At 40.9% G+C, this 20,164-nt stretch overlaps 1 protein-coding gene across 10 annotated transcripts in view; it reads left to right on the forward strand.

The window, feature by feature from the left end:
- FRMD6 (FERM domain containing 6) overlaps positions 1–17,452 on the forward strand; it is a 267,178-nt gene extending 249,726 nt beyond the window's left edge. For all 10 annotated transcript variants that reach the window (XM_027971739.2, XM_060419155.1, XM_042252321.1 and 7 more), the window contains 6 exons: positions 489–557; positions 3,150–3,324; positions 7,496–7,831; positions 8,557–8,688; positions 12,936–13,027; positions 14,409–17,452. In XM_027971739.2, the coding sequence (XP_027827540.1) occupies positions 489–557; positions 3,150–3,324; positions 7,496–7,831; positions 8,557–8,688; positions 12,936–13,027; positions 14,409–14,693 (1,089 nt within the window). In that variant the 3' untranslated portion in view covers positions 14,694–17,452. The remainder of the gene's footprint in view (positions 1–488; positions 558–3,149; positions 3,325–7,495; positions 7,832–8,556; positions 8,689–12,935; positions 13,028–14,408) is intronic.
- The last annotated feature ends 2,712 nt before the right edge of the window (positions 17,453–20,164 follow it).

Consider the following 20,164-nt stretch of genomic DNA (forward strand, 5'->3'; position numbering starts at 1 on the left):
TTCCAATAAAACTCATCTGTTGAATAAGCAGTTCCTGTCATCCTTCTGCAGGTGGGATGGTGTTATCATCCCACCATCAACAGGGGAAAGAGGAGGTCTGTGAGACCTGGGAGAACATGAGGGTGCCTTATCTTTGGTATAGGCAAAATGCCCAGTTATGAAAGTCTGAGTGCCTTATCTCATCTCTCGAATGCCTGAGTCTTCTGGACTTTTTATTTAAATTTAGAGATGGGCCAGAAGGGACAAGATTTCCTTGAAAGGCAACGTAGTCACTGAAGAACCCAAAGTGGCAGAATTGTATCATTTCTCTCTTAATTACTGTCTGCATGTCTCTAAAGAGAGTTGGGGACCTCTTTCAGATTTTAATTACTGTATTTTAGTTTTCTGGGAAAGAAGTTAGAGCTATTTTAGAGTATCTGTCAGTTTCCTCGGTAACTCTATGTGCATAACTTATACGAGTTATAAGTAACTCATCATTCTTTCCACAGAATTTAGACGAAGAGAAACAATTACTTTATGATTTCCCTTGGACCAATGTTGGAAAGTTGGTGTTTGTGGTAAGTTTAAAATAACTGACTGAAATACTCATCTGTTTGTTTTTGTGGACTTTTGTTTTTTAAACAAAATATTGTTTCAGGCACAAAACTTGATGTTTTCTCAAAATTGAAGATGAAAATAGTTAGCTTTCTTAGATTCTTACACATGTACTGTAATTATAATCCTTGCCACTTTTCAGTAGTGAACCTGAAATCACAGAGTCTTACAGCGAAAGAAATCACCAATTTTAATTTGTGTGTCTAGTCCCCACCACTCTACCCTAGTTGCAGAAAAAAATGTGATGGGAAAAGTTCAAGATGAATTCATCAAACAGAATTATTTTTTAAAATGTACAGCAGAGGGATTAGAAAACAGAAAGCTGTAATCAGAGGGTAAATTATTCTTAGCTTGGGGGTTGGCCCGTTCTTTTGGAAGTTAACTTCTCTTGAATAGAGAATAAAGAGTGATATAAAAAGATGTTTCTATTAATATCTGTCTGTTGCAAATCATCATTATAAGGAAAGGGCTACAACTCTTAACAGGAAAAGTACTTTTGGTTTTTAGATTATTGAGAACAATACACTTTCTTTTGTCAGAGCAAATTCTTGTTTTTCCCAGCTGTTTCACTCTTTTGCCAAGCTGTATCCATTTTGGGGAAGAGTTCAAAGAATTACAGTTAATTATATGTCTTTCTAGTGGTCATTAAAATTCATAATTTTGCTTTGTTCCTAAATTACTGGAAGAAACACACAAAGAGAGGAGGAAGATAAGGATTAAGACACATGCTTCTTTCCAGCAGGAAGATGGCCTACATAAATAAAGAGCTCTATTGCCAGATCGCATTTGGGCACTGATCCCACACTGCCCTGTGAGTTAAAAGACCTGTTTCTGACTTTAATTCAGATTGGGCACAGTTCAATCTGATTTCACTTTACTCATACATTAAATGGGGCCTGACCTGCCTCCTCCTCACTGGCTCTTTCTCCTTCGAGCTTTTTGTGAAAGGAGTGGAGCTATTTGTAAATGAGAAAATTAATAACCCACTTGCCCCCTTCATGTCTCCAATTGAGTAGCAATAAAATATATTTATAGAAATTGAATTTTTAAGGGTCCTGTACCAAGTGGTTCCTGAATCTAGCTGTGCATCACCTTCATCTGAGGAGCTTTAGATTTCTGGGCCTCACCCAAGAGATTTTTGATTCAGCAAGTCTGGGGCAGAGACTAGGAATCTGTTTTGGCAAACTTCCCAGATGATTCTTCTTTCAGCCAGCCCAGCCCTGCCTAGTTGTATGACTCTGGGCATATCACTTAACATTTCTGTGCCTTGGTTTCTTCCTTACAAAATGGGGATAATGGACCACCCCCTTGGGCTTCCTTAGTGGCTTAGACGGTAAAGAATCTGCCTACAGTGCAGGAGACCTGGGTGCTATCCCTGGGTCAGGAAGATCCCCTAGAGAAGGGAATGGGTACCCACTTCACTATTCTTGTCTGAAGAATTCTGTGGACAGAGGAGCCTGGTGGGCTGCAGTCAATGGGGTTGCAAAGAGTCGGACATGACTGAGTGACAAACACTTTCACTGGCCGTAGACTTGTGAGGACTGAGTAAGTTAATACATGTTTAGTGCTCATGAAGTGTAAGTTACAAGCATTCTATCATAGCATTGAGATCCGGTGGTGGTTCCTTTTAGAATGGAAAGTCAAGAGGTAAGAAATTCCATCCATGTCTGAATTGCTTTGTGCTGACTTTCAGTGTGTAGTAAAATACGCCTCCTTCTTTGCTTTACCTTTCGTCTCCAGCTGAGAATCACTGTGTCTGGAAGACTCCTTTCTGTAGTCCTGCTATCCTATTCATTGTCAAAAAAAAGGAATTCATAATATTGTGTAACTGGAAGGAACTTTGCCACACCCTCTCCCTCAATTAAGAACTTCGGGTTAATGATCCCAAACCTGGTGAATGAGGTTCCTCCACTGACAGAGAGATACTTACGTACCACTTGCATATCTTATTTCTCCTTCCTGTCTCATCCCTCCAGCTATCCATCTGGCTTCCAGTTCCCTCTTTTATCTGACTGAAGAGTTTCTCATTTTGTATTTCCACCCGATAGTTTATCATAGGCTGTAGTTACTTGATATATTTATTCATCATCTCTACCCCAGAATGTCGCAACAGGAGGGTAGGGACTTGGTCATATGACTGTTGTTTTCTCAGCAACTAGAAAAGTGTTTGCCGTCTTGTCAGCGCCCAACAAATATTTGAATGCATTACTCTTCTAGGGCTTGTGGTCTTGTTTACTGAGTTAGGGTGCTGGGATTACATTTGAGAATGCTTTCATGATGGGCCCTTCTCTTCTCCATTGCGTAAATAGCCTGGCCAGCCAGAGAAACCACAGATGGAACCAGAAGACCCTGGCTTGGCACTTCCCTGAATTTTTGGTAATCCTCTATCCTGTGACATTTTTGAAAGGGAAGACAGTAATGTACTCCTCAGGGAACTTTGGATGGAGCCTTAAGCATCTATTTCTGAGTCTGTAGTTTTCCTTACTTACTAGGAAAGAAAATGGACCTTGACACATCAGAGACTTGTCTTCCTGACTTGTTCTTTCCCTTCACAGGGTAAGAAGTTTGAGATTCTGCCAGATGGCTTGCCTTCTGCCAGGAAGCTCATCTACTACACGGGGTGCCCCATGCGCTCCAGACACCTTCTGCAGCTCCTGAGCAACAGTCATCGCCTCTACATGAACCTGCAGCCCGTTCTGCGCCACATCCGGAAGCTGGAGGAAAACGAAGGTATCGCAAGATCTTGGGTGGGAAGCAGGTGGTACTTTCGGCACCCATGGCCCCTTACTCTACAGCTGCCAAGAACTGGGGCTTTAGTCTCCTGAAGAGTGGGACCTGGGGACCCCCAGCCTCTCCAGGTTCCCAGCAGCGTTGCTTTTTCCATCTCGGCAGTCCTGGAAAGCCCACCCACAGCCTGGTCAGCGTATCTGAGATTATCCCTGCTATTTAACTGTCCTAGCAAACAGTCTCTTTAAAGTTTCCCTGCACTCAACTTGAAAGTCCAGAAAGCCACTACGTGGAAGCACAGGCTAAGGTTTATCTGCTTTCCAGCTTTTATCTGCATCTCAGGGTTCTGTTTATACACTGGTCCACCTTGGGGCTGTTATGTACAGGCTCTCTGAAATTCCTTGCAGTGTGATTATTCCTTCTGTTAGAGTGACAATAAAGGTGGACCACAGAATATCTCCAGCCTCTTGTTGACAGCTAGGAAGCCCCTTGTCTGGCTCAGCAAGAAAGACCAACAAAGGAGAGAAAATTTTGCAATTGAGGATCTTGTTAGCCTGTCCTATTGGGGAGCAGGGGCTGTTTGCTGAGACACAGAATAGAGCAGTGCATTTGGGGCTTTAGAGTTCTGAGCCGTGAGAAGGGCAAGTCTTGGTGAGGAGAGGAAGACGAGGTAGAGGCTTCTAACAATAGACTTCAACTTCACAGTATTAACCTGATGGTTAGCTCTTTATCTCCTGTGGTTACTCTGTACAGCACACTCCAGTTTCACACCCAAAAATGCTACTTTGCATATTTGGTCTTTCGGTGTCTTCAATTTTTTTGCAAACTCATGTTATAGTAATTGTTGGTAATTTTATTGGATTTGATTTGTGGTATTTGCATGAATTAGGATTCAGATGCATATTAACTTAGGTCCATGTCGGAAACACATTTTGACCTCTCAGACCACACTTTTCCTATAGAAACAAGACAAGTACCTGTCCTCTCTTAACAAACAAAAATCCTTATAGAGGTTTAAACACAATCTGATGGATGTTTCTCAAAAGCTGCCTCTCAGTTTAAATGAGGCCCAGTTTGGAGATGCCATTGTAATTTAAGTAGCAATTAGAACATGAATCATTTTCCACTGTCTGCCACCAAACTGCATTTGTCTTTGGAGAGAATTAGTCTCACTGTCTAGTGTATTGGCTTCCCCTGCTGCCAGACTGCCAGTTCTTCCCCATGATGACTCATCAGTATAACAAATGCGTGTATCTGTCTGACGCTGACATGAAGGTTAGGAATTTAAATGGGCAGAAGCACCAGGAAAGCTTGTGAGAATAGGTGACTTAGGTGCAGAGCCCATCATTTGCCAAGTTGGCTTCATTCCTGAATGGCCAACTCGCAACTTTGGGAAATTCATTTACTCCAGCAGCTCTCTGCCCACAGCATTTTAGTAAATTCTTGTTTAGGTGACTGTAATGTGAGCCCCTTATACCCTGAAAGAATTAATGAACCTCCCCTATAGGTTCTAAAGAAAACTTACAAAGAATGTTGAGTTCTTAAGAGGGGAGGGCTTTGTTATCAAGTGTAGTACCAAGTGCACGTGAGGGCTTATGTGAATGGGGCAGTGAGAATGACAGCGATGCAGACTGGATCTTTGATGTGGGTGTGTGTAGATACGTTTTGCAGATACGGCTTTTTTTTTTCTTCCACCTCTTTACATTCTTCTGCTTAGAAATCCCTGCAGATATGAAGAAAACCTGAAACTAAGTTCCTTTGGATTAACGTTGGCCTGAATTCAGTTATTTCACCCACACTTAAGGACTGCAACATTAAAAAAAAAAAAAAGCTATTAACATTAGCCAAAATCACAGCATGAAAAGAATCTTTATTTTTCTTAATTAGATTTCATCTAGTGTCACCTTGTCTGAAACACTATTTTTGCATTTTATAGTAAAAATGATCACAAGAATCCTATTGTTTTAAAAGAGATGGATACAAAAATGCTTTCTGTCATTCAAATCTTTTTTCAGCTCAGTTTTACTCAATAGCTAGGGCTTATTCTCAGGTTTTATGTCAAGAGGGTGCATTGACTTGCATTATGGTCCAAAATAACACGAGAAGTTTGGTGTTCTGTGGGCTTTTACAACAGATGATTTGCATTGTTGACACCAGTGATTGCTAGGGGGTGAGCGGTTGCATTTTGTATTTCTTAGAATACATTTCAAAATTATTTCAGCATTTCCCTCATTTTGTAACTGATCGGTGTGAAACTTCTTAAATGTTTGCAGAAGGTCTAAGAGATGAAAAGCACAATGACAGGAGTAGAAGCCAGCACGTGGAGCACCAAGGCTGTGCTGACATGTTGACAGGAAGTAATTCAGGCTAGGCTCTTATTAGCTAGAGGACAAGTTGGCAAAGTACTTGTTTTCTAGTGAGTATGTGTGTGAGTATAGAATAACTAGTTGACTCCAAATCTGTCAGAAATTTGGGAGTAAAAGGGCTATTTTTAAAGATATAGAAAAGTTTTTTTAATAGAGCCACTGTTATCAGTTGTCTTAGGGCTTAAGCCTTTTCTTTTTTTTTTCACTTTTTACCCTTCCAAGGGCCATGTGCCTACTGTATTGAAACTACAACAAATAGAAAGCATATGGGAATTTTGCAAACCCCTTTTAGCTCTTCATCTCAACTCCTGCTGCCTTAGAAAATAGGACTCATTAGAACCCAGCCTAGCCCTAAAAAGATGGGCTGTTGATGGATGTACTTTTGTAGCAGTGATGTGTGGTTAGGCCCTGATGTCTGGTTCCATTCTGCCTCACTGTGAGTATTACTACACACACCTCTTTGCTTTAGCTTGAGTCCTTAGAAGTAACATGAATAGACTGGAGCCCAGAAATGTACACACCATCATCTCCAAGCATTGTTGCCATTTTGCATCCTGGAGTGCATATCTTCTCTTTCTGTTGATGTTCCTTTCTTCCCCTGGGAAGCCTGTGGTGATTATACTTCATGCTGGATTCAGACACCAAAAGTACAAGCACTTTTATTTAACCAAGAGACAAGACAAATCCATTAGCAGACCCTTGAGAACCCAAATAGTCTGGTTTAGTTAGCAGTTTCTAAAACAGTATCAACTCAACATTCCCCAAGTGCACTCTTCCTTTTTAACATTGTTCTGATGTGTTATTTCTCATCAGTATTAAAAATACTCATCATCAGTATTAAAACAAAGGCTCTTTCTTTGTTTTAAATTTCTGACCTCAAGCACAAAAATAGTATGTTTGTATCAGTTTTATACCTGTAGCCCAGTTGTAAATTTGTGCCTTTATGTAATGGTTAGTTTAGCATTTGATAAAAGGGACTTTCCAATATTGTGTCTTTGTTTGCATTAAAGATCTGCACCAACTTGTTAAATAACAGTTTTATCAGTCAGAGGCTATGTGGGTATAAATCATCAAACCAGAGCGATTACTATGTTTTCTTAATAGATCATGAAGTCTCATTAGTTCAGCCTAAATGGAGAAAATCAATCTTAATCCGTGAAGATCTCAGTTCTGGAATTTTTTGAAAGAAATTCTCAGAAAAATAAATAGCTTTATTTTAAATTGTCTTCAACAGTTAGAGCTAAGTTAACAATGGAACAAACTGAACCGATGAACAAATCAAATGAAAGGCAGTTAGCATAAGTGTACTTATGAAACCATTTCTGTAGCAGAGTTTCTGAAATTATCTGTGGGGAAGGACCAGATTTTTTAAAACTTCTAATCCACCATGCACTGATACTTTTGCAAAGTTCAAAGTCTCATTAGTGGATGTGCTGGCAATATCAGATCGCTCTGAAAGTTTCTAAATGTTTATTCTCAATTCCTAAACTTATTCCATTGTGGACAAATAACAGTTTTCAGACAAGAAGTGGTCTTATCATCCACATTGAGTAGCATTCTTCTGCAGTGTTTGAAACTTTAAAGCTTTTCGAATAGTCAAATGCCTGCCTCAGATCTCTTGTACTGGGATTTATTCATTTTGCAGTCTTCTTACATAGAGTTCGTATCAGAATTATCAGCACTTTCCAGTCATTTACTTCTAAATGTGAAATTGTGCTTGTTTGTGGCCTGATGACTGCCCAGAGCTAACCAGCCATTCCTCCTGCCTTGGTTGACTGTAATCACGAGCTGTGTTCCTCACCGCACAGAGAAGAAGCAGTACCGGGAGTCTTACATCAGTGACAACCTGGACCTGGACATGGACCAGCTGGAGAAGCGGTCGCGGGCCAGCGGGAGCAGCGCTGGCAGCATGAAGCACAAGCGCCTGTCCCGTCACTCGACTGCCAGCCACAGCAGCTCCCACACTTCGGGCATTGAGGCCGACACCAAGGCCCGGGATGCAGGCCCCGAGGATGCTTACCCTGGCAGTGCCATCCACCGCAAGCTGAAAACCTGCAGCTCCATGACCAGCCACGGCAGCTCCCACACCTCTGGGGTGGAGAGTGGCGGCAAGGACCGGCTGGAGGAGGATTCGCAGGATGATGGTAACCTGCCCCCCAGGCCCTCCAAGCTAACGGTGCTGACCCATTGTCAGGGCCCCTTCTGCTTTTTCTCTCCCAGTGCTTTCCCCAGTGTTGGTTCCATAGGATTAATGTTGTAATAGAAAAGAGGCAACACAGCGTTGGCTGCTTCACCCTGGGTTAAGGAAATAAGATGAGATCTATAGCCTGTATCAGCATTTGGGTGCATCTTTTTTATTGTTTTTCTGTTTCAAATAATTGCTGTAGCATTCAGGTTTGGGGAAAAGATATACTGACTCCACTGAGGAAAACTGAAAAACATATGTGTGCTTACTATGGAATTCATGTGGATCTCAAATCTCGTTATTAAATGCTCCAAGAGATGGCAGATGTGGGAGACGGAGAGCTTCATGCACTATTCATTCTGTCTCTGTCAACAGTCTGCTTTGGCATGAGCCAAACGACCCATCAGCCTCAGCTGGCCCTTTGTCGTCACAGCATGCTAGTACAGTTTTTCTTAAAGAGAAAGAATAATTGATAATCACATCATAGCATTAGCAGACATGTAGATAACACAACAGTCCTGAGAAAAAGAAGCAGGATCTAGTCAAGAATGGTCACTGGAATTTCCTATTGTGGAGTCTCATTAGCAAATTTATTTTTACATGTAAATAATTGCATAACCTCCCTCAAGGTGTGGCTATGAATGGTGACCATTTCCTGTCACTAAATGTCTTTCCCTTCTTCAGAAATAGAGATGTTGGTTGATGACCCCAGAGACCTGGAGCAGATGAATGAAGAGTCCTTGGAAGTCAGCCCAGATATGTGCATCTACATCACAGAGGACATGCTCCTGTCACGGAAGCTGAACGGACACTCTGGTGAGCTCCCACGGAAGGGATCTCCTTACCCAGGGCATGGTCCTGGACTGGGGAGCAGGCGGCCAGGAAAATAGAAGGAGTGGGTTGGGGGCTCCAGGTCAGTGTCACAGACTGTGTGATCGAGTGCCTTCTGTGGAGGAAAAGGAAAGCGAAGCTGGAGAAGCACTTAGCATTGGAATTAGCATCCTCTACCTCATGCTTTGGACAAAGCTGTGTAATTGGCTTTTATCTTTCTTTCTTTGCTCTTTTAAATGATAATCCGAGAGTTATGTGATGTATCTGTTACGAGGCTTGGAAGCCCTTCAAACTGGCCTCCTATGCATAGACAAGAAAACCCGTGGATTAGAGAGGACAGATGCTGTGTGGAGGAAAACAGCAGCCAGGTCTCCAGGTTTACTTTGTTTTGTTTTCCCCCGTGCTTTATTATATGGACTTCCCAGGTGGCACAGTTGGTAAAGAATGTGCCTGCCGGTGCAGGAGACGTAAGAGCTGTGGGTCCCATCCATGGGTCAGGAAGGTCCCCTGGAAGAGGAAATAGCAACATACTCCATTACTCTTACCTGGAAAATCTCATGGACAGAGGAACCTGGTGGGCTTCAGTCCAAGGGGGGTCACAAAAGAGTTGGACACAACTGAGCGTGCACACACACACACACACAATATCATATAGGGTGTAGGAACCTGGAGAAAAAGTGTTAAAAAAGGTTGGCGTAAAAAAACTCTTAAATCCTATATTTGATGACATCTTCAAATGTATTCACTATAACCCTTTTATAGAGTTATATAATAATATATATATTTCTCTCAAATGAAAGTTGGCATCTTAAAAAAACAAAAGTAGTTTTTTTAAAAAAACCTCAGGCTTGTAATTGCTTTTGTCACATGCCATGAATTAGTCTCTGTTCCTTACAGAAAATGCCTTAGGAGCCAGCTGTCGAAATGACTTCAGTGCTAAGTGTCTTGGTACTGAAAGCACTGCTTGAGTGAGAGATCCTCCTTCAACTGGAGTGACCTGGCATTGCCCTGTCATGACCCACAACCTCTGATTGTGATCCTCTGCCATGCATCAGGGGCAGAGAATTAGTGATGAAAAGGTTAACAGACACAGTCTTTGTCATTCTGGCAGTTCTCTAAAGAGTAGGAGGAACCTTTGATGACAGAATTCCACTTGCTAACCTAGCAGAACCATGGCCTTCAGAAGCTTAGCCAGAAACAGACCTGCGCATGATTGCTGAGAATCACTCTGAGCAACAAAGACCCAAGAGGCTGATTGCTCTAGTCTTGTACCAGACTTTGCCCCTTTTTGTCCATTTACTTTATTATGTTGAATTTTTTCCTTACAAATATGTTTTAATATATATACATACATTATAACTGTATAGAGAGCATGTCATCACTCCCTGTGTGTGTGTGTTTGTGTAAAGAAAATTGTTTAAAGTGGGCCTCTAGGAAGGGGAGATGAGGCAAGCAGACTTTTACTTTCTATTTTTTTATTTCTGTTTGATTTTTATAAATTAATTTTGTAATTTTAAATAGCAATTAAATTTGTTTAAAATTTAAACAAATAAGATGGCTTTTGAAAAGATTTATATATAAAAAATGTGTATTTAAATGTCAAGATTTTAAAATTAAAAAAATATACTAAAAAATAAATTAAAAAAAATTAAGGTATGAGAAAAAAGAAAGAAAAAAAATGTCAAATATAATAGCAAAAAGAAAAAAGAAACTAAAGTTTAACAATGAGTAAAGTTATGTTCTGTTCATTAAAGTGGAATATTATATAGCCATTCAATAATGAGATTTTCTTTCAGAGGATACTTAATAATATAAGAAACATAGGTAAGACAAACAGTATAAATTGTTTAAATAGCATGATCTCAAATTATAAAAATGTTTATACACCTATGATAAAAATAGTAGCCTTTTTGCTGGGTGATGGGGTTATTTATGTTTTTCTTTTCTCCCTTGCATCATCCTAGTTTGCCAAAATCTCTATAATCTGAGCCTTTAAACACTGTTTTAGAAACGCAGAGCTAAGGTTGAGCGGTGACGCCGTGTACTGCTCTATCCTTCATTCTTGTGGAAGTTGGCAGGAGTGGGTTCAATGTTCTGATCATCAGGCTTGATGCTTAGTTTTCTAGTGCTGGTTCTGGGTTTCAGAGCAGGTGATGTACAGGCAACCAGGGCACATTTGGGCTCCCCTCATGGCTCAAACAGTAAAGAATCCACCTGTTCATGCAGGAGACCTGTGTTCAGGAAGATCCTGCATTAGGAAGATCCCCTGGAGAAGGAAATGGCTACCTATTCCAGTATTCTTGCCTGGAGAATTCCATGGACAGAGGAACCTAGCAGGCTATAGTGCATGGGGTCGCAAAAAGTCAGACACAACTGAGTGACTAACACACACAGACGGGCACATTTACAAGGAAATCCAAAAGGAACCATACCAAGTACCAGCCAGTACCCTAGTCCACATCTTCATCCTGTGAAGATTCACTCAAAAGTTTAATGCTGGGACTTCCCTGGTGATCCAGTGGTTAAGAACCCGCCGATTGACATGAGTTATATCCCTGGTCTGGGAACTGAGAGCCCACATGCCTCAGGGCAGCTAAGCCTGTGCACCCTAGAGCCCGTTCTGTGCAACAGGAGAAACAAACCACTGCAGTGAGAAGCCCACACACCACAACTTGACAGTAGCCCCCTCTCGACACAATTAGAGACACCCTGCACAAAACAGCAAAGACCCAGCACAGCCAAAAATAAGTAAATAAATAATTTTTTTTAAGTTTAATGCTTTTTAAAAGATTATGAGCTTTCTAGAGAAAGATCTTCTGCTCAGGCAGCTGGTACCAACTCCAAAAACATGAGTGTCATCTGAGAATAAACTGTCTACATATAAGCCAAGGAATGTATGTATATCATTTTTTAATTGAACTAATCATCAAACATTTAATACATGCCAGACACTGAATTATCATGAGACCCTTTTAAAGAGACAGAATACAAAAAGTCATTTCTATGGATTACTAGCAGTGGCTGAATAAAAATCATATTGCTTACTCAAGGTTCTTTTTTTTATCAGGTGGAAATGTACTTAAGCCATTTAGCCGTAAGGCTCTGGGGCTTGACCTTCACTTGCTCCATCTGTATGCAAGAAACATGAGTGGTCTTCGCTTACATCGCCAGTTCTTGTTGACAGTTTTACCTCCTTAAATATTTTTTCTAGATGCTTTATTCCTATGCCACAGTCTCTTAGGAAAGTTTTAGCCCTGGATTTCTGTTTCTAAAATACCATCAGGCCCCCTGAGCCCTCAGTGACAAGGGGCTCTGGTGATCTCAGAGGTCCAGAGCTGACTTCTCACTGTAGCCTCCCATTTTTGGTGTCAGGCCAGTAAAACCTGATGCAGGAGGCCTGTGCCATGGCCCCATTCTCCCAGAGGAACGTCTGGAACGGAGTGTGTTCCATATGCAGGCCCTGAACCTTGCCCTTTGTGGGCATTTGCTCTTCAGTTGGATGGGTGCTGTGCTCAACCCCATTTGTAAGAGGACACTGGCCAGGACACACAGGTCCTTACTTGCCTGGACCCAGTTCCCACCCATTTACCCACTGCTCATTTAAGTAGAACCAAACCTAGAGGCTGTGTCACTGTTCAGAGAGTTATATTCAAAGTCAGTGCTGTATGGAGAGTAGGGGAGCGTTAGTGATACAGTAAAGAAACGACTTTCACCTTCAGCCTTTGTTTTTGTTCCTAACCGCATCCTAAACAGCTTAATTAGAAGTTTGTTTTAGAGAATGCAGTTTTTAACCTCCATGCTATGTTCTAACCCCTCATGGATCTCACCACTCTCTGCAACACAAGGAGTGGTTGTGATCCATGCCTGTTGTCAGCCACCAAAGGGCCACAGGGAGATTCATCAGCACTGGCTAATATTTGCACTTTAGTTCTTGGTAGTAGGGTCGCTCAGCGGTAAGGAATCTGCCTGCATTGCAGAAGACGCAGAAGACCCGTTTCAACTTCTGGGTCAGGAAGATCCCCTGGAGAAGGGCACGGCAACCCACTCCAGTGTTCTTGCCTGCAGAATCCCCATGGACAGAGGAGCCTGGCAGGCTACAGTCCATAGGGTCACAGAGTCAGACATGACTGAAGTAGCTGAGCACAAGCACGCAGTAGTTCATGTCAGATGCGTGTCAAGAAGGATAAATAATCTGAGGTCTTCACTGGTTTTTCCTCTGTGTTTTACTTTAGGATTGATTGTGAAAGAAATCGGTTCTTCCACCTCCAGCTCCTCAGAAACGGTAGTCAAACTGCGTGGCCAGAGCACCGATTCTCTTCCACAGGTACGGAAGGAGTTGAAAAACTTAAATCAGGAGCTGAAGCTATAGACAGTTTCAAATAGGGGCTTACATGTATAATTATGTAAATAAGCAGAAATTTAAAACCTTCAGGAAATGATTCCTAGTAGATACATACTTTCTAGTTTTAGTCTGAATGTATTTCCATTTACTTGCTAGTTCCGTTTCCCTTTGAGTGAGATTTTTATTTGGATGAACTGTGTACTTTGTTTCATACTTCATATGAGAAGCCTCTGGTCTTTAGGCTTCAGGTTAATTCTCTGTGTGTGTGTTGATCTTAACAACTGGGAGAGTAATTTTCTTGTCAGGTGTGTTGTGACAGAAGCGTTTCCACACTCTTAATTATTCCATTCAGTTTGAATTTTCAAACTGTGCTAAGCTAGTGTATTTGATAACCTGTAATCACTGGTTAGACGATTAAGCGATCAGAAGCTACAGACAAATTAAAATCCTCCGAAACTCACTGTTGCAGGATTTGGATGGAATCTACAACTGATACTCACCTCTGACTTCTGAGCACTCTCTTTCTCTCTCTTTATATGCCGTCTGTCTCGGGTGCTCTGTAGGTGAGAGCTGTAATGGCTCATTTCCATAAATAACCCATTGAGGATTTTCTATTCATGTAATTATTGGAACCATTTTTTAACCTGCTTATATTTCCAGCTGGTACCACCTCTTGGGATAATGAGTTTGGAAAGTCTGTAACCTGTTGTGTACAGCATTTGGTAGAGTACAGCCTCTTGCACTGTTTAGGAGCCACCTCTTCATCCTGGGGCTGCCTCCCAACCTTTTCTACACCAAGAACACTTCATGTTATTTTTCTACCCAAGAAGTCTAGCTTTTTTAAAAAAAATTGTGTTTTAAATTGTGTTTCTTGCGTAATAATTGGTTTGTTTTCCCATCTTGTATTAAAAGAATAACAGACCTCAGCACAAGAGTGTTGCTATGCTGAATTGCCATATCCTCATGGAAAAGCAAAGAAACAGTACCTTTACCTGTGCAACCTGATTTTAGGAGAACTGCTTGGTTTCTGAGATGCTGGAGACAGTTGGATTCATGTTGCATTGACTTCTCTGAGCCTTGGGTTATTCTTCTAGGGAGTGGGTGGGAAAGATCATTGAGTTCCTAGGGCCTAGCACATAATAATGGCTCAGGAAATGTAAGCTACTGTTATTGGTGGTGGTAGGATGTTTTCCTCACAGGGCTTCAGGGCCCAGAAACCACAGATTGGAAGCCACCCTCTAACAGCTAAGGATTCCTTAACATTTTCTGATTTGGCAGCTTTTCTCTGTGCAGGGCACAGAATGCTGAACTTTCACACTAGTCTACACTCTTAAAGTCGTTTCAACCTTCCCTTGTCTTGTAGACTATATGTCGAAAACCAAAGACCTCCACCGATCGACATAGCTTGAGCCTTGATGACATCAGACTGTACCAGAAGGACTTCTTGCGCATTGCAGGACTGTGTCAGGACACTGCTCAGAGTTACACCTTTGGGTGTGGCCATGAACTGGATGAGGAAGGCCTCTACTGCAGCAGCTGCTTGGCTCAGCAGTGTGTCAACATCCAAGATGCTTTTCCAGTCAAAAGAACCAGCAAATACTTCTCTCTGGATCTCACCCACGACGAAGTTCCAGAGTTTGTTGTTTAAAGGACCTCTGCTTGCAGCTGTCCAGACAGCCTGCTGCTTGCTAGAGGCTGTGAAAGCCATGGGTTCTTTCTTTACCTATTACTTGTGCCATATTTTCTTCACCCCAGACATATCTCTTTCTTTATAATAGTTGTGATGGAAATAAAAGCCGTGGGACAGTTGCACTTTAAGTATTACACAGGAGGGAAAGGACTACAGAGAATGTACAGCAAGACAAGTGCCCGGAAGTTCACTGATCCTTTGAAAGGAAATGTGCTTTACTGGTTACCAGACCTTCAGGATATCAGACTGCGGTGTACGTGTTCATTGTTTTGTTTTCCAGTTCAATTACGTGTAACATCACTTTTTTTTTTTTTGTTAATCATGTGAAAGATGTTGTTGTGTTTCTTTGTTTGCTTATATGTTTTTTTTCTACCACCCCCTCATGAAATGCTGGTGGTTTGAGGGAGGAGAGAGAGAAGAAGCTCTCATCTTTTTAAAAGAGAGACTGTTGCCCAGTCGTAGCCATTGCCACCCCGCTGGGGCTGTCCCAAAGTGAACAGGAATGAAGCGGTTGAATCAAGTGGTTCCAGCACGCCAAAGATGCGTCATCACAGAAGTGCAGCCCAAGGTCAACAAGATGTGAATCAAGCAATAACCAAAAGGTGGTGCGGTGAGGCCTTTGACTGCTTCACACTGATCAGTGCCATGTCCTTCTCCTACTCTTCCAGAAAGCTCTAGGATTTAGCCGAGTCCCTTGTCCAAGTAACAGATCGGTTGTGTTCATGCCATAATGAATTTTGTGGAGTTTCTAAAACCAGTTTCTGTTAAAACTGTAGAAATGTCTTAGAATATGTTTATACTTGGTGGTTTGTTTTTTTAAATCAAGAATAAATTATGGTAATATTGGTTTCTGCTTAACCAAAATACCCCAACTATACATATATGTTATACATATATAAATACATAAGATTGTGTGTTTATGTGTGTCTGAAGCTTACCACCTTTTCATCTATGAAAGACAGCTCCCATGTCTGTCTTACATACATGGTCTTTCTTATCTGGTGCAGAGGATAATGATGTTTGGTGTCCCTGAATGGATGATGCCTACAGACAATCAGTTGATGGATACACAGTTAAGAACAATTGTTTGCTCATGTGTCTTTTGCCGTAGTTCTCAACCCTGGTTGCATCATGGAATTATCTGGGGAGCTTTGAAAAAAATAACAATGTCTGGGTACCACCTCAGATGAATTAAATCAGTGTCTTGTGGTGAGACCCAGGTGAAAATTGCCTTTTCTTTTGAAGTTTCCAGATGGAGCTAGTATGTAACAGGATTGAAAACCACCAATCTCAAGGATGTCTTATTCGTTAACTTTGACGTATATAGAAAGTGTTAGTGTTTGAAAAAAGGCCATTTTTAGGACAGTTGCTGCCACTGCTGTTAGGATGTGTAATAAGATCAAGTCAGGAGAGTGAACTTACTCACCTTCAGATGTACAGTAACAGTGTTGCTCGCACTTCAGGAAAGTACTTTAGCACAATGTCTTTCTACGAGATGTTTTTAATGATTTCATATATTTACAACATTTGTTTACCATATTTTGATATACCATTTTTTCTATCTACCAAGTTTTATTAAAAAAGAACTATATTATTTTCTAAAGAAACAGTCATATTTTTATACAAAATTAAGTTTTCAGGTAACAAAGAAATAGTCTTAGGGTACAGCAGAACCTACAGTGTTCCCCGTGGATGGGGGTCAGTATTATAAACACGTGGAGGATGAGAACAAGCTCTGCCTGTGTTGCCCCTCACATTTCCGCCCCCACTGTGGATATGAAAGGGCAGTGGGTACCATTTCCGCCCCCACTGTGGATATGAAAGGGCAGTGGGTACACACAGGCCTGGTCAACTTGGTTTAACTTGACACTTTAAAAGGAAACAAAATTCTAGAGTGCTATAGTCAGGAAATTATTTTGCTTTTATCAAATGTTTGAAAGAACCAAAGTTTCAGATATCAGAATGTATTAAAGTATCTCAGTCTTTGTATATAAAAGGGTGAAAGTATGAAAGGATCATCTAATGACTGTTACTAAGTCATTAAATAATCCACCATTTCTTATAGATGCTTAAGAGACAAATTCTGATGAAGTTTGACCCTAAAAAGCCCAGATCATAAAGGCGGTATATTTCCTTAGCTCTTAGTGTTTCTTGTTTAAACATCAAAAAATATATATTTAATTCAGTACATAATGCTTTATACTTCTTTCTCTCTACTTCAAACAGAATCAGGTCTTTAGGGTTTTGCCAGCATTGTTAGTGGTTTTGCACACCCTCTTTCTAATTGGATTTATGAATAGTCTTGTGGGTTTTCAAAAATGAGACATGCTAAGGACATATTTTTGCTTTTTGATCCACTGCAGCAGAATTATATATATGTATATGAAAATCCATTTTGAATATCTACATTTTTGTATTTGGAAATTGTTTTAAAAAATAAAGGAAAAGTATAAACCTGATATTTATTCTGCATTTGTTAATATCCATTGCTAGTCAGTATACCAGTTTGGTATATATTGCCTCTACATGTCTGCATTTGTATTTGCAACAATGAACTTTATATCTGCATAAATTGTAAATAATCCTTTCTGTGAAAGGATCATCATGTTAAGATGATACCAAAAGTGTGTTTTAAAAAACTGCATTATTTTGTAATTATTCTTATAAGGATTTCATGGTAAGATTAGCAGTCAATAAAGTTACTTTTTATTTGTCTTGAAGTGCCTTTTTAAAAATTATTATTAGAGTTCTCCATGATGCAAGAGTGACTGTTCTCTTTATGTTCTTCTTTCCTATAATACAGCACGTGTAAGGACAACCTGATAGAATTCTGACCAAAGGAGCCCTTGTGTTGATGCTAATAGCTGATGCCAAGCCCTGCCGTGTGCCAGAGCCTGCTCCACGTGTGTCAGAAGCTCATGTGTTAACTATTGAATCCTCATATTCCCATAAGGCAGGTACTATTATTCTTTTCAAGTTAGAGATGAAGGAAACAAGGCTCTGAGAGGCTCAAGGGTGTGGCAGTCAGCCACTATTCAGTCCCAAAGTGTGGGGCATAAAGGTCTCTACTTCTTTATTTTCATTTTTTTAAATAACTACTTTAACTTTTGCCCATTCAGCAGTCATTATTGGAGTGTTCTAGTTTCAGAAAAATGAGTGGTTGCATTTAAAAGCAGGCATTCACAGATCGAATGTGAGGGTAGCATGGCATAAAGCATAGAGCCCAGAGCTTAGAGTCAATAGATAGGATTCTGTGAAGCCTGGCTCACCTCCTAAAGGAGAATCCAGTGTCTTGTCTTTGCTCCAGCTTTCTTGGCTATAAAACAGGAATAATTCAAAGGACTGTTGTGGATTAAATACAGTAATGGGTATACTATACCCCTGATGACTAGGGTGGGATGACTCAAATCTTCTAACAAACATTTAATTTCTGTAGAATTGAGCCGCTTGATCATTTTGAAGCAAACAGTACAAAAACAAACTTTCCAGTGGGGTGTCATTCATGAACTTTGCAGCATAGCTGGTAAAATGTAAGTTGGAGGCAAGGGGCAAAAATATATGGGCACTGTCTGAGTGTCTGATATTACACATATATCTAATTCTCACAACCCTTCAAGGTGTTGTCACCCACATTTTGCAGCTGAGGAAATGGTTCAATTTGCTCAAGATCCTGTAGCTAGTAAGTGATAGAGCAAAATTTTCAACCTAAATTTGTCTCCAAAAGCTTTGCTTTTTTTTTTTTTTTTTTTTACTGCATACACCATGTTACCAACTTAGAGAAAACTCAGAATCTAATAGGAAGGACAAAATTACAATTTTGATAATGTGATAAATGGAATTTGTTCACAAACTTTTTTTTTTTGAGCACCCACTGTCTGCCAAATATACATAAGGCTTAATCAGACATTGCTTGGCATAGACAATGAAGACCTCGGAGATGGGAGTGGGAGGTGGGAAGAGCAGAGAAGATTTATTCAGAAGATCCCTGAATGGAGACTTCTGGCAGAATGGGTGAGGTGCAAGCTGTCCAGGCAGGGGCTTAGAAGGTGGAGATAGCAGTGCTCATTCAGGAACCTGCGAGGGACCCTTTAACTCAAATAATGACCCCTCAGCCTACTTGTGAGAGGCTTTGGATGCCCAGATGAAGACACTTGAGTGTTTGCACAGCAGGGAGCCACTGGAGGGGCTTATAAGAAGAAAGAGACAAATGTCTGGAGTTTGAGAGAATTAATGGAAACAGTGCAGGTAGAAGTGGAGACTAGGGAGAAGATAAGGATTTGAATTAAGAATGTGGCAGCAGGCAGGAAAAAGATTCAAAAGCTGTGTAGGAAGCAGAATAGCCGAATTTTCTCTCTGTGTGTCCCTCTCTCACACAGAGTTGTCACCTCCGAAGCTAAAAACTGGAGAAACAGGCAATTTTGCCATACTTGGCAATAATCTTGAGAGGACTGTAGAGTTAATTACTGCTTTACATGATGAACTAAAATCTACTCTGCATGAATACTTTGAAAATTGGCACAATGGCTTCAACTGCTCTAGTCTCCAGCAGTGGTTTTCAGCCTTGATTGCACATTAGAATGACCTGGAGAACAATGCCTGGGGCCCAAACCAGAGCTGCTGATTGATTTGCTCTGGGGTGGGCATGGTGCTGCTAAAAGTTCTGCAAGTGATGCTAACGTGCATCAGGGTTGCAGCCCAGTGGTCTATAGATAAGCCCAAGCAACATGGACCAACGAGTTATCTGCTCCTGAACTGTGATCCCCACTTGGGATGGGTTAAGTCTCCAGTGTATCCAGGTGTGTTGCATTTTGTGAGAGCCGACATTGATTTCTTTTTGCCAACATAGCTGTCAAGGAGTGAACGTGTGTTGAGTGAAGTACTGAACCCGTTTCAGAAAGTCTGAATGCACCCACATTCTAGAGCCCTGGGCGTCATATACGTATGACTGTCTGACTAAGTATGAGGGTGGAGGTTATACAAATACCAGGAGGTGTAATGAAAACAGTAAGCTAAATTCCACCCAACCCTTTGATTCTTACATCATATATTTTGATTAATGGAGCAGCCTGTGCTCTGAAACATCCTGCTTAGATGCTAAGAGCCAATGTAGGTGATGGAGTTGTATACGCTCAAGAGATTAATCAAAAGTCTATAAACATGGCACAGCTATAATGAACCAACTCATTATTTAGGATGGGTGTTTACCCATCTGGTGTCAGCTGTAGTCAGTTAAGGTCTGTTCAGTTTATTACTGTCATTATGGCAAGAGGTGGATTTCATAGGAGGAGATAGTTCCTGACTTAGGAATGAATTACATTCCAAGTTTGCTCCTAAATTTGTTGTTTGATATTTAGAATAAACATCCTCAACTTCCATAGTTAGCCCACAAATGCCTGTTTATCCTAGAAGTATTACTAGAGATGATTTAT

This window comes from Ovis aries, chromosome 7 (assembly GCF_016772045.2).
Source record: "Ovis aries strain OAR_USU_Benz2616 breed Rambouillet chromosome 7, ARS-UI_Ramb_v3.0, whole genome shotgun sequence".
Taxonomy (NCBI): Eukaryota; Metazoa; Chordata; class Mammalia; order Artiodactyla; family Bovidae; genus Ovis; species Ovis aries.